The sequence below is a fragment of the Heterodontus francisci genome, chromosome 39, assembly GCF_036365525.1.
Source record: "Heterodontus francisci isolate sHetFra1 chromosome 39, sHetFra1.hap1, whole genome shotgun sequence".
NCBI lineage: Eukaryota > Metazoa > Chordata > Chondrichthyes > Heterodontiformes > Heterodontidae > Heterodontus > Heterodontus francisci.
This window is the reverse complement of record NC_090409.1, coordinates 37,475,791-37,490,016: the sequence shown is the minus strand read 5'-3', so window position 1 is coordinate 37,490,016 and position 14,226 is coordinate 37,475,791. Positions and strand designations below refer to the sequence as shown.

At 50.6% G+C, this 14,226-nt stretch overlaps 1 protein-coding gene across 1 annotated transcript; it reads left to right on the top strand.

The window, feature by feature from the left end:
• The first annotated feature begins 929 nt into the window (after window positions 1–929).
• On the top strand, window positions 930–9,788 carry LOC137352735 (trypsin-2-like). The gene is made up of 5 exons (XM_068018491.1): window positions 930–985; window positions 4,230–4,383; window positions 5,068–5,327; window positions 6,614–6,750; window positions 9,559–9,788. The coding sequence occupies exons 1-5, from the start codon at window positions 946–948 to the stop codon at window positions 9,706–9,708; spliced, it is 741 nt and encodes a 246-aa protein (XP_067874592.1). The 5' UTR covers window positions 930–945; the 3' UTR covers window positions 9,709–9,788.
• The last annotated feature ends 4,438 nt before the right edge of the window (window positions 9,789–14,226 follow it).

Below are 14,226 nucleotides of genomic sequence, written 5' to 3'. Positions count from 1 at the left end.
TCTGACAGTGCAGCACTCCCTCAGTACTGACCCTCTGACAGTGTAGCACTCCCTTAGTACTGACCCTCCGACAGTGCAGCACTCCCTCAGTACTGACCCTCCGACAGTGCAGCACTCCCTCAGTACTGACCCTCTGACAGTGCAGCACTCCCTCAGTACTGACTCTCTGACAGTGCAGCTCTCCCTCAGTACTGACTCTCCGACAATGCAGCACTCCCTCAGTACTGATCCTCTGACAGTGCAGCACTCCCTCAGTATTGACCCTCTGACAGTGCAGCACTCCCTCAGCACTGACCCTCCGACAGTGCAGCACTCCCTCAGTACTGACCCTCCGACAGTGTAGCACTCCCTCAGTACTGACCCTCTGACAGTGCAGCACGCCCTCAATACTGACCCTCTGACAGTGCAGCACTCCCTCAGTACTGACCCTCTGACAGTGCAGCACTCCCTCAGTACTGACCCTCTGACAGTGTGGCACTCCCTGCGTTTTCCTGGATTTTATTGTCAGGTCTCTGCAGTGTTTTTGAAATGCATGACCTGCTACTTCAGAGGCGAGGCAAAGCCTGTTTTACCCAACTGAACCATGACTGACCCTGATGCAGGCAAATCTTTAAGATTTGTCTATTGAACAGTGAGTGGGCAAGCTGCTGTGATGTTATTGAAGAATGCAAGGTCTTTGCTGAATTTAATGACCCACATTAAACTCTCCCTCGATAACACACTCCTGTCGATTATATTTCCTGGGAAATGCTGCATCTGTTTGTCATTAGCACAGATTAATTATCGCTCTTTTCTGAAATGGTTCTTGCGTTTTTGGAAAGTTCACGCCAATTAGCCACGTGTTTACCTTGGCGTAAGCTGGTGGAGTTTCGAGGCCATTCAGCTGTCTATAAGTACTGGACCTGTTCTCAGCTCAGACTTGGAGTGAATGCATTCTGACCCAAGATGAAGGCTCTCATTTTCAGTCTGCTGCTGGGCGTTGCTGGTAAACCCCGCTTTAATGATTTCGGAGCCTCTCCTCCAAATCGCGGAGGGGTTTGTCCGAATTTCTCATTTGCTGTATGGGCGTCGTGGTGTTGCCACTTGCCCGCGGGGGCCGGAGTTCGGAGCCAAAGGTCAAAGGTTCAGTGACAGGGCAGGAAGTAGACGCATAAATTTGGGCATTGCAAAAATTAGCCGCTTTGCTAAGAGAAATGGGCGAGCAGTATATTTTTGAAAAGGTGAGCGACTCGGGAGCGCTGGGATTCAGAGGGATCTGTGTATCTTTTTATTTAGAGATACAGCACTGAAACAGGCCCTTCGGCCCACCGAGTCTGTGCCGACCAACAACCAGGCATTTATACTAATCCTACATTAATCCCAATTCCCCTACCTATACTCAGGGCAATTTACAATGGCCAATTTACCAATCAACCTGCAAGTCTTTGGCTGTGGGCGGAAACCGGAGCACCCGGCGGAAACCCACGCGGTCACAGGGAGAACTTGCAAACTCCGCACAGGCAGTGCCCAGAATTGAACCCGGGTCGCTGGAGCTGTGAGGCTGCGGTGCTAACCACTGTACCACTGTGCTGCATCTTTGTACATCAGTCATGAAAGTTAACATACAGGGACGAGCAAGCAATTAGGAAAGCAAATGTTATTCGGGTTATAGCGAAAGGAGATCTTGCTGCAGTTGTGCGGGGCTTTGGTGAGGCACGGTTTTGTCCTCTTTACTTAAGGAAGGATAGTCCGTGCCTGGGAGTAAGTGCAGTGACTGATTCCTGGAATGAGGGGATTGTCCGATGTGGAGAGATTAGGAAGACTGTGCCTGTATTCTGTCGAGTTTAGAAGAATGAGAGGTGATCTCATTGAAATGTATAAAATGCTGCGAGGGTTTGACAGGGTAGATGCTGAGAGGCTGTTTGCCCCCTGACTGGAGAGTCTAGAACTGGGTGGGGGGGTCCCAGTCTCAGGATAAAGGGGTTGGCCATTGGGGACTGAGATGAGGAGAAATGTCTTCACTCAGAGGGTTGTGAATCTCTGGAATTCTCTACCCCAGAGAGCTGTGGGTGCTCAGTCGTTGAGTATATTGAAGACCGAGATCGAGAGATTTTCTTGGGCGCTGAGGGAGATCGAGGGATAGGGCGGGAAAGTGGAGTTGAGGTAGAGGATCAGCCATGATCTTATTGAATGGGGTAGCAGGCTCGAGGGGCCGAATGGCCTCCTCCTCCTCCTGTTTTTTTATGTTCTCATGTTCAGAGAGTCTCCAATAAATCCAATGGGGAATTCCGGAGGAACCTCTTTCCCCAGAGAGTGGTGAGAATGTGGAACTCGCTCCCACAGGGAGTGGTTGAGGTGAATAGTATCGATGTGTTTAAGTTGGATAAACACAAATGAGGGAGAAAGGAAGAGAAGGATAGGGTTATAGGGTGAGAGGGAGGTGGGAGGAGGCTCGTGTGGAGCAGGAACACCAGCACAGAGTAGATGGGCCGAACGGCCTGTTTCTGTGCTACAGACATGACATAACTTCGTCAATGTATGAATCTCTCCCTGTTTCCTCTCCCTCTTGTAGGTTTAGCTCAACCAGTAGTGCTGGTGCCCCTGAGTTCTGAGGTTGTGGATCTGAGACGAACTCCGTGTCTGACAACTCTCTTGCCGTGTTTAATAATCGATAATGTGCCAGAATTATCTTCACAATTTTTTAAACCTGTCAGGATATCCTCTTATCTCCTTTCCCAAAGCTTCACCTTTTCTGGGTGGATCATCCCGAACTAGCAAAGGCCGAAGAGGAGACTAGAGAGCAGTAAATTAATAGAACAGAATATGAAAGTGGACTGGATGAGAACAGATGCTACTTGAAGTCGAGAGGTGGGCACAGGGGTGGTCCATGACTGGGTGTTGAAGTGGGTAAGGAACTGGATTATAACTGGGCATTCTGCTTGTTTATCGACATTGGCTCCCATTCCTGTAACACCTCGAGTTTAAAATTCACATTGTTGTTTTCATCCCCTCCCTATCTCTGTAACCTCCTCCAGCCCCTACAACCCTCCCTATCTCTGTAACCTCCTCCAGCCCCTACAACCCTCCCTATCTCTGTAACCTCCTCCAGCCCCGACAACCCTCCCTATCTCTGTAACCTCCTCCAGCCCCTACAACCCTCCCTAGCTCTGTAACCTCCTCCAGCCCCGACAACCCTCCCTATCTCTGTAACCTCCTCCAGCCCCTACAACCCTCCCTATCTCTGAAACCTCCTCCAGCCCCTACAACCCTCCCTATCTCTGAAACCTCCTCCAGCCCCTACAACCCTCCCTAGCTCTGTAACCTCCTCCAGCTCCTACAACCCTCCATATCTCTGAAACCTCCTCCAGCCACTACAACCCTCCTTATCTCTGTAACCTCCTCCAGCCCCTACAACCCTCCCTATCTCTGAAACCTCCTCCAGCCCCTACAACCCTCCTTAGCTCTGTAACCTCCTCCAGCTCCTACAACCCTCCATACCTCTGAAACCTCCTCAAGCCACTACAACCCTCCCTATCTCTGTAACCTCCTCCAGCCCCTACAACCCTCCATATCTCTGTAACCTCCTCCAGTCCCAACAACCTTCCTATTTCTGTAACCTCCTCCAGCCCCTCCAACCCTCCCTATCACTGTAACTTCCTCCAGCCCCTACAACCCTCCCTATCTCTGTAACCTCCTCCAGTCCCGACAACCCTCCCTACCTCTGTAACCTCCTCCAGCCCCTACAACCCTCCCTATCTCGGTAACCTCCTCCAGCCCCTACATTCCTCCGAGATCTCTATGCTCCTCCAATTCCGCCCTCTTGCCCATCCCCCGATTCCCATCGCTCCACCATTGGCGGCCGTGCCTTCAGCTGCCTGGGGGCCCTAAGCTCCGGAATTCCCTCCCTGAACCTCTCCGGCCTCTCTCTCTCTCTCCTCCTTTAAGACGCTCCTTAAAAAACCGACCTCTTTGACCGAGCTTTTGGTCGCCGGTCCCTGATATCTCCTGATGTGGCTCGGGGGTCAGATTTTCTCTGATAATCGCTCCTGTGAAAGGCCTCGGGATATTTTTACTCTGCTGAAGGTGACATGTAAATGCAAGATGTTGGGAATAATAAACACAGCTCTGGATGTGTTCAACTGAGACAGAGAGGCAATCGAGTCAGGCAATCTAACGCTGAGGTCTATAAGGAGATGTTGGTGGGCGGTGTGATGATCTGCAGAGTCACTGAGCGGTTTTTCCAAATACAGCTGCGTTCTCCGGAGAGGAGAAGATTGTCGGAGGTTATGAATGCCCAGTACACAGCATCCCGTGGCAGGCTTCGCTGAATATCGGGTATCACGCATGCGGAGCTTCTCTCATCAATGAACAATGGCTGGTGTCTGCAGGACACTGCTGGTATTAGTAAGTATACCTCCCTCCTTTCCATGGGACTCACATTGTGTTCACAGAGTGCTCTTTCCTTTATGTATTGCCCACAGCTCCGTGGTTTCCAGGTTACAAAATTCAAGGATATAGAATCACTGGAGAAAGTGCATTATTTAATGTCGGGCGCCAACTATTGACCTGCATTCCCTCCTCTGAGTCAGGATATTCTGGGATCGCACCCCACTGCAGCCAGTCCAGGAGCCTGAAACTCCGGTTTCGGAATTCCTCCTTCTGTGCCTGTCGAAACTGATCGATAAAGATTAATCACTAGGTTTAGTCAACGTTCTCACTCGATCAAGCAACTAAAATCTTTCTAAAATTGTACAGGGCTTTGGTGAGACCGCACCTGGAATACTGTGTGTAGTTTTGGTCTCCACATTTAAGAAAGGATATACTTGTACTGGAGGCGCAGCAGGCTCGATGGGCCGAATGGCCTACTCCTGCTCCTATCTCTTGTGTTCTTGACTCGAACATTAGCCTGGGCGCGGGATTACAAGTCTAGTGGCATGACCACGGCCCCACCACCTCCCCATCACTTCTCACCCGTCGCATCCTTATGTTTTTCGTTAATTCTGTTCTGCTGTTAATTCTTGGGGCCAAGTTAATCCTTTCACTGCATGGTTTACCCCCTTCCCCCCCTGCCTTCTACCCCCCGCAAAGCCCCAGCAGGATGGTGGTTGCCCTGGGAGACCAGGATTGGACAACGTTCGAGGGGTCTGAGCAGTTCATCTATGTTGACAACATCTTCTGGCACGAGAAGTTTGACGCCTACTCTCTGGACCATGACATCATACTGATAAAGCTTTCAGAGCCTTGCATCATCAACGACTACATAAAACCCATCGCTCTCCCAACGGACTGTGCAGCGGACGGGACCATGTGTGTGGTGTCTGGGTACGGCAACCTGGTCGGCTCCGGATGTAAGTGGACGGCTATTTTATTTCCCAGGCGGTTGTAACCTGCGGGGGGGGTGGGGGGGTGGGGGGGGCCGTAATCTCTTTGCAGGGCCTCGCGATCATGGCCGAAACTGCCCGATAACCGAGACCGCACAGCATGATCCCACGAACTGCAACGTGATCACAACCAGACAACCGGTCTGTCGTGGCTCAGTGGATAACCCGCTGAGCTCTGGGTCAGAAGGTTTTGGGTTTGAGCCCAACTCCTGGGACTTCAATCGATAATCTGTACAAACACTCACTAGGGGCAGTACTGAAGGAGTGCCGCACTGTTGGAGGGTTAATACTGAGGGAGTGCCACACTGTTGGAGGGTCAGTATTGAGGGAGTGCTGCACTGTCGGAGGGTCAGTACTGAGGGAGTGCTGTACTGTTGGAGGGTTAACACTGAGGGAATGCTGCACTGTCGGAGGGTCAGTACTGAGGGAGTGCTGTACTGTTGGAGGGTTAATACTGAGGGAGTACTGCACTGTCGGAGGGTCAGTACTGAGAGAATGCTGCACTGTCGGAGGGTCAGTACTGAGGGAGTGCTGCACTGTCGGAGGGTCAGTACTGAGGGAATGCTGCACTGTCGGAGGGTCAGTTTTGAGGGAGTGCTGTACTGTTGGAGGGTTAATACTGAGGGAGTGCTGCACTGTCGGAGGGTCAGTACTGAGGGAATGCTGCACTGTCGGAGGGTCAGTACTGAGGGAGTGCTGTACTGTTGCAGGGTTAATACTGAGGGAGCGCTGCACTGTCGGAGGGTCAGTATTGAGGGAGTGCTGCACTGTCGGAGGGTCAGTACTGAGGGAGTGCTGTACTGTTGGAGGGTTAACACTGAGGGAGTGCTGCACTGTCGGAGGGTCAGTACTGAGGGAGTGCTGTACTGTTGGAGGGTTAACACTGAGGGAGTGCTGCACTGTCAGAGGGTCAGTACTGAGGGAGTGCTGCACTGTCGGAGGGCCATTCACTATTGGGAGCAGAGTGGGAAGGCGCAGGGGTGGGTGGGTAAGGCCCCGCCTCTTGGGAAAAAGACTTATCCCTCAACCAACCTGTAAAAAGAAGCCGGTTTTGCGACCGTGGAGGCATCGTGAGTCGTGGGATCTTGCTGTGCGCATAGCTCCTACATTGCAGCCGTGATTACACCTTCAGGGTGAAAGCCCTGTGTTGGCAGGGGGAAGGGCTTTGGGCCGTCGGCAGGTGGTGAAAGGGGGAGGAGGGATGCAGGTTCCTTGTTTCTCTCCGTCATGATATGCCACTGTCTCTGTTTCAGCACAATACCCTGACAAACTGTATTGTGTCGATGTGCCACTCATGAGTCACGCAGACTGTGACGCTGCCTATCCTGGGCTCATCTCCAACACCATGTTCTGTGCTGGTTACATGGAGGGGGGCAAGGACGCTTGTCAGGTGAGTGTCATCTCCTGATTGGTCAGCCTAAAACATGGCCCCTCCCCTCCCTTCTCCTCCCCCCACCCCCCCCCCCCGTCTTCTTGTTTCTATATTTCTCTTTCTCCTTTCACTCTCTTTTTCGACCTAAATTTCCCTTTCTTTCTATATTTCTTTCTCTCCACACATAGTTCTCACTCTTTCTCTCTCTCCTTCGCTCCTTTGCTCTCTCTCTTTCGTTCTCTCTCTCTTTGTCTCTCTCTTTCTCCCACGGAGATGAGGGTGGGTGTGGAGGGCAACTGACTGCGAGATGGATGAGGAGGTCGGCGAGAGTGGACGGCCATCATGGTCGAATAGCGAGGTTTTGAGTTTGCTGAGAGGCACGGCCAAACGGGAGAGGCTGGACACAGAACTGCGTGGAGTCGACAGCACAGAAACAGGCCGCTCGGCCCATCTTCTCCGTGATGGTGTTTCTGCTCCGTGCGGTCCTCCTCCCATCTCACCCTGTCACCCTAACCTTCCATTCCTTTCTCCCACGTGTTTATCCAGCTTAAACACATCGATACTGTTCACCTCAACCGCTCCCAAAGGGAGTTCCACATTCTCACCACTCTCTGGGGAAAGAGGTTTCTCCGGAGTTCCCCCACTGGATTTATCAGTGACTGTCTGATATTGATGGCCCCTAGTTCTGGTATCCCCCCACACGTGGAAACATCTTCTCTACGTCTACCCGATCGAAACCCCCTTCATCATTTTCAAGACCTCAATCAGGTCACCCTCAGTCCTCTCTTTTCTTGAGAAAAGACCCCCAGCCTGTCCAGTCTTTCCTGATCGTTATAACCCCCTCAGTTCTGGGATCATTCCCTTCCCCAGTGCCTCTCTATCCTTTCTTCATTACGGCCAGAAGAACTGTGCACCGAGTTTCGAAGAGTCGGGGGCTGAGAGTGGAGAGAAGTCTCCCCCTTGCTCCCGAAATCCGAAACCAGTGGACGTGGCAAAGCGTTTAAAACCCCTCCGTGGAGTGAAGATTCACGGCTTGGCCGGCAGGGAATTCCGATCGTCACCAAGTTCGTGGCGGAAAGTCCCAGGAATTCTGGCTGTGCTGTTTGCCCGATGAAATTGACCCACTCGGAAGTGGCATTGATAATAATCAGGACCTGAACCCACTCCACTCTGTTACTTCGTGTGGGAGGGTTCGCCAAAGTGTCTGTTTTGGAGAGGAGGATTGAGTGGGTATGAAACCTCTGTGGGAGAGAGTGAGAGAGACAAAGAGAGAGAGAGAACAAAAGAGAGAGTGAAGGAGAGTAGGAAAGTGAAGGCGAGAAAGAGAGAGAGAAAGAGTGAGAAAGAAATATATACAGAGTGAAAGAAATAGAGAAAGAAAGGAGAAATATAAACAGAAAAAGTGAAAGAGAAAGAGAGATATAGAAATAGGAAGAGAGAGTGAAAAAGAGTCAGACAGTCATACAGTCCTAGAGTTATACAGCACAGAAACAGACCCTTCGGCCCATTGTGTCTGTGCCAGCCATCAAGCACCTAACTATTCTAATCCCATTTTCCGGCACTTGGCCCGTAGTCTTGTATGCTATGGCGTTTCAAGTGCTCATCTAACAACTTCTTAAATGTTGTGAGGGTTTCTGCCTCTCCCACCCCTTCAGGCAGTGTGTTCCAGATTCCAACCACCCTCTGGATGAAAACATTTTCCTCAAATCCCTTCAAAACCTTCTGCCCCTTACCTTAAATCCATGGCCCCTGGTTATTGACCCCTCCACTAAGGGAAAAAGTTTCTTCCTATCTAACCTATCAATGCCCCTCATAATTTTGTACACCTCAATCAGGTCCCCCCTCAGCCTTCTCTGCTCTAAGGAAAACAACCCGAGCCTATCCAGTCTCTCTTCATAGCTGAAATGCTCCAGCCCAGGCAACATCCTGGTGAATCTCCTCTGCACCCTCTCTAGTGCAATCACATCCTTCCTATAGTGTGGTGACTAGAACTGTACACAGTACTCCAGCTGTGGCCTAACCAGCATTTTATACAACTCCTTCATTACTTCCCTGCTCTTATATTCTATGCCTCGGCTAATAAAGGCAAGTATCCCATATGCCTTCCTAACCACCTTATTAATGTAAGAGAGTGAAGGAGAAAAAGAGAGAATGAGAGAGAACACGTATATATAGAAAGAAAGAGACAGAGAAATGGAGAGGGGGAAAGAGAGAGGCAGAAAAAGCATGGGTTAAAGTCAGAGCGAGATGGAAAGGGAGAGTAAAAGGAAGAGAAAAGGGAAAGAGAGAGAGAAAGAGAAAACAAGAAGGAGAGGCAGAAAGAGAGAGCTTAGCAGAGAAAGAGTGGGTCAAACTGAGAGAGAGATGGAGAGAGAGAAAAGAGAGAGGTAAAGAAAGAGAGCATGAAAAATGGGGAGGGAGAAAGAGAGATAGAAAGGGAGAGAGGGAAAGAGAGAAAGAGAGAAGGAAAAAGAGGGAGAGAAAGGGAGAGAAAAAGGGAGAGAGAGATAGATAGAGTAGGAGAGAGGTGGGCGGGCACAGTATTTAAGGAGGGAGAGCCAGAGAACAGGCTGAGATGGGAGAAAGCCATGTCAATGATGGCAGACTGTGTAGTCGGGGAAGGAGTGTGCAATGCAGGATCAGAGGTCACGGAAGTGAGGTGGGGTCTGGGGAGGATTGTGGACGATCGCAGAGGGAAGGGGGAGGGATTTTTTTAATGAACTGGGGAGGGGGAGAAGGGCCCAGGCTCCTAGCCCAGGTCAACAGGGAGCGAGCAGTTGGGAAAGCTTGGGACGGCCAATCACACTTGTTCTTTTGCTGACACAGGGAGACTCAGGCGGACCACTGGTGTGTGACGGGACCCTCCAGGGAATCGTGTCGTGGGGCTATGGGTGCGCCGAGCAGAACCACCCAGGAGTGTACACCAAAGTTTGCTCACTGCTGGACTGGATTCACGAAACCATCGCAAACAATTAAAAACCCAGCCAGATCCAGCCCTGATCTCCCTCAGTGATAAACTCGCAAAGTTTGCTGGAGTGATCTCATCTTGGTTGAAATAAAGAATTTAGATGGCACTTTGCTGCGTTGTGTTTTGTCACCTTTTGCCTTCCTTTGGACTCGGAATTTCCGAACCGTTTTCACTCACGAGGATTAGCGTCACTGGCGCGTCCAATGTAATGGCGCTTGAGAAGGTGGCGGTGCCAATTTACTAGGCCATTTCAGAGGGCAGTGAAGAGGGCATTTCTGCGGGTCGGGAGTCACATGTAGGCCAGACTGGGTAAACAAGGCAGATTTCCTTCCCCGCAAGGTGAACTAGTTAGGGGAAACCACAATTCAGTAGATTCATGTGTCATTGTGATAGATATGAGCATTCGAATCCCCGATCTGGTCAACTGACTGAGAACATACCCGGCTTATGAATCTCTGGGATCGCCCGTGTAGTAATGTTACAACAATGTGGCCACACAGTGCCCTGAGGCTCTGTTACTGGCTGGCAGTTTCTGAGCCGCTTGACTCAATGATTGATTTGGGAGACTGTTAACGTGCAGTGTATTAGAAGAGGCAATATGAATGACACAGAATAATACAGTGCAGAAGAGGCCCTTCGGCCCATCAAGTCTGCACCGATGCATTAAAGACACCTGACCTGTCTACCTAATCCAGCACTTGGCCCATAGCCTTGAATGTTATGACATGCCAAGTGCTCATTCAGGTACTTTTTAAAGGATGTGAGACAACCCACCTCTACCACCCTCCCAGGCAGGGCATTCCAGACCGTCACCACCCTCTGGGTAAAAATGTTCTTCCTCGAGTCCCCCTTAAACCTCCCACCCCTCACCTTAAACTTGTGACCCCTCGTAACTGACCCTCCAACTAAGTGGAGCAGCTGCTCCCTATCCACCCTGTCCATGCCCCTCATAATCTTGTACACCTCGATCAGGTCACCCCTCAGTCTTCTCTGCTCCAGCGAAAACAACCCAAGCCTATCCAACCTCTCTTCATAGCTTAAATGTTCCATCCCAGGCAACATCCTGGTGAATCGCCTCTGCACCCCCTCCAATGCAATCATTCCTATAATGTGGCTACCAGAATTGCACACAGTTCTCCAGCTGTTACCAAAGTTCTGTACAACTCCAACATGACCTCCCTGCTTTTGTAATCTATGCCTCAATTGATAAAGGCAAGTGTCCCATATGCCTTTTTCACCACCCTATTAACCTGCCCTTCTGCCTTCAGAGATCTATGGACAAACACACCAAGGTCCCTTTGTTCCTTGGAACTTCCCAGTGTCAGGCCATTCATTGAATACTTCCGTGTCACATTTCTCCTTCCAAAGTGCATCTCACCACTCGGCCAATCTTTGGTTCAACATACTGATCCTACCCCCCACATAGTCATCTATGTCATTTATATAAATGACAAACAATAGGGGACCCAGCACAGATCCCAGTGGTACGCCACTGGACACTGGCTTCCAGTCACTAAAACAGCCGTCTGACATCACTCTCTGTCTCCTACAGCTAAGCCAATTTTGAATCCACCTTATGAAGTTACCCTGTATCCCATGTGAATTTGCTTTCTTGGTAAGTCTCCCATGTGGGACCTTGTCAAAGGCTTTGCTGAAATCCATGTAAACTACATGAACTGCACGATGCCATTTTAAAGGGAGTGCAGGACTAGAGAGACCTGGGAGGGTGCTGTATGTGGGGTATGTTGAGAAGGCAGACTGGGATCCATGGCTTTGTAAATAGAGGTGTCGGGGACAAAAGCAAGGAAGTTACGATAAAGCTTTATAAACACTGGTTAGGCCCCAGTGTGATTATTGTGTCCCATTCTGGTTGCCGAACACTGTGGGAAGTATGTTAAGACCTTGGAGAGGGTGTGGCAGAGATTTGTAGAAATGTTACCAGGGATGAGGGACTTCAGTTAACGTGGGGAGGTTGGAAAACATTGGGATTGTTTCCCCCGGAACAGAGACGGTTAAGAATAAAACCAATGAGAGATTTAGATAGCGCAGATAGAGTAATTACCGCCTCCAGCAAAGAGTGTCAGTAGCTCAAGATCTTCGATTTAAAATCATTGGGAAAGGATTGAGAGGGGAGATAAGGAGAATTTTTTCACTCGGAATGTTGTCGGGATCAGGAATGCTTTGACCTGAAAAGACGCTGGAGGCTGATACTGTAAATACCTTTCATCAGGAGTTGGCCAGCAGCTTGAGAATCAGGAACTGACGTGACTAAGCACAACTGCTCCTTCAAAGGGCTGCCACAGGTACGGTGAGTTGAATCGTCTTCTCCTGTGCTGTAATATTCTCTGATTCCATGCACCTCAAGCAAGCATTTGACCGAGTCTGACATCAAGGAGCCCTAGCAAAATTGAAGTCAATGGGAATCAGGGGGAAAACTCTCCACTGGCTGGAGTCATACCCAGCGCAAAGGAGGATGGTTGTGGTTGTTGGAGGTCAATCATCTGAGCTCCAGGACATCACTGCAGAAGTGGGGATGTTCGCTGATGATTGCACAATGTTCAGCACCATTCGTGACTCCTCAGATACTGAAGCAGTCCATCTAGAAATGCAGCAAGACCTGGACAATATCCAGGCTTGAGCTGATAAGTGGCAAGTAACATTCGTACCACACAAGTGCCAGGCAATGACCACCTCCAACAAGAGAGAATCTAACAATCTCCCCTTGACATTCAATGGCATTACCATCACTGAATCCCCCACTGTCAACATCCTGGGGGTTACCATTGACCAGAAACTGAACTGGACCAGCCACATAAATACCGTGGCTACAAGAGCAGGTCAGAGGCTGGGAATCCTGCAGTGAGTAACTCACCTCCTGACTCCCCAAAGCCTGTCCACCATCTATAAGGCACAAGTCAGGAGTGTGATGGAATACTCTCCACTTGCCTGGATGGGTGCAGCTCCAACAACACTCAAGAAGCTCGACACCATCCAGGACAAAGCAGCCCACTTGACTGTCACCCCATCCACAAACATTCACCCCCTCCACCACCGACGCACAGTGTCAGCAGTGTGTACCATCTACAAGATACACTGCAGCAACTCACCAAGGCTCCTTCGTCGGCACAGTCCAAACCCGTGACCTCTACCAACTAGAAGGACAAGGGCAGCAGACACATGGGAACACCACCACCTGCAAATTCCCCTCCAAGTCACACACCATCCTGACTTGGAACTATATCGCCGTTCCTTCACTGTCGCTGGGTCAAAATCCTGGAACTCCCTTCCTAACAGCACTGTGGGTGTACCTACCCCACATGGACTGCATCGGTTCAAGAAGGCAGCTCACCACCACCTTCTCAAGGGCAAATAGGGATGGGCAATAAATGCTGGCCTAGCCAGCGATGCCCACATCCCATGAATAACTCAAAAAAATCAACAGGAAGTCAAGATCAAACCAGACAATGAATAGAGAGGGAGAGAGAGTGAGAGAGAGAGAGCACCATGAAAGGAAGCAGGAACAAATGCTTACATTTGAGAGTGCGAGGACAGAGTGAGGAGAGAGTGAGGAGAGAGTGAGGAGAGAGTAAGGAGAAAGTGAGGAGAGAGTGATGAGAGAGAGTGGAGGGAATCAGTAGGGAGTGAGAAGAGTGGGTGAGGAGTGAGTGAGTGAGGAGTGAGTGATGAGGAGTGAGTGAATGAGGAGTGAGTGGGTGAGGAGTGATTGAGGAGTGAGTGATTGAGGAGTGAGTGGGTGAGGAGTGAGTGGGTGAGGAGTGAGTGATTGAGGAGTGAGTGGGTGAGGAGTGAGTGGGTGCGCAATGAGTGGGTGAGGAGTGAGTGGGTGAGGAGTGAGTGGGTGAGAAGTGAGTGGGTGAGGAGTGAGTGATTGAGGAGTGAGTGGGTGACGAGTGAGTGATTAAGGTGTGAGTGGGTGAGGAGTGAGTGGGTGGGGAGTGAGTGATTGAGGACAGAGTGGGTGAGGAGTGAGTGAGTGAGGAGAGAGTGATTGAGGAGTGAGTGGGAGTAGAGTGAGTGATTGAGGAGTGAGTGGCTGCGGAGTGAGTGGGTGAGGAGTGAGTGATTGAGGAGTGAGTGGGTGAGAGTGAGTCATTGAGGAGTGAGTGGATGAGGAGTGAGTGGGTGGGGAGTGAGTGATTGAGGAGTGAGTGGCTGAGGAGTGAGTGATTGAGGAGTGAGTGGGTGAGGCGTGAGTGGGGGAGGAGGGATTGGGCGAGGAGTGAGTGATTTAGGAGTGAGTGGGTGAGGAGTGAGTGATTTAGGAGTGAGTGAATGAGGAGTGAGTGGGTGAGGAGTGAGTGGGTGAGGAGTGAGTGATTGAGGAGTGAGTGGGTGAGGAGTGAGTGATTGAGGAGTGAGTGGGTGAGGAGTGAGTGATTGTGGAGTGACTGGGAAAGGAGTGAGTGGGTGAGGAGCAAGTGGGTGAGGAGCGAGTGATTGAGGAGTGAGTGGATGAGGAGTGAGCTATTGAGGAGTGAGTGAGTGAGGAGTGAGTGGGTGGGGAG

What these genes read in the sequence shown, in the direction of transcription:
- LOC137352735 (XM_068018491.1), top strand. Translation starts at nt 946, where the DNA reads ATGAAGGCTCTCATTTTCAGTCTGCTGCTGGGCGTTGCTG. An exon ending in TCTGCTGCTGGGCGTTGCTG is followed by an intron (nt 986 to 4,229) that starts GTAAACCCCGCT and finishes TTCCAAATACAG; the next exon opens with CTGCGTTCTCCGGAGAGGAG. An exon ending in GGGGCAAGGACGCTTGTCAG is followed by an intron (nt 6,751 to 9,558) that starts GTGAGTGTCATC and finishes TTGCTGACACAG; the next exon opens with GGAGACTCAGGCGGACCACT.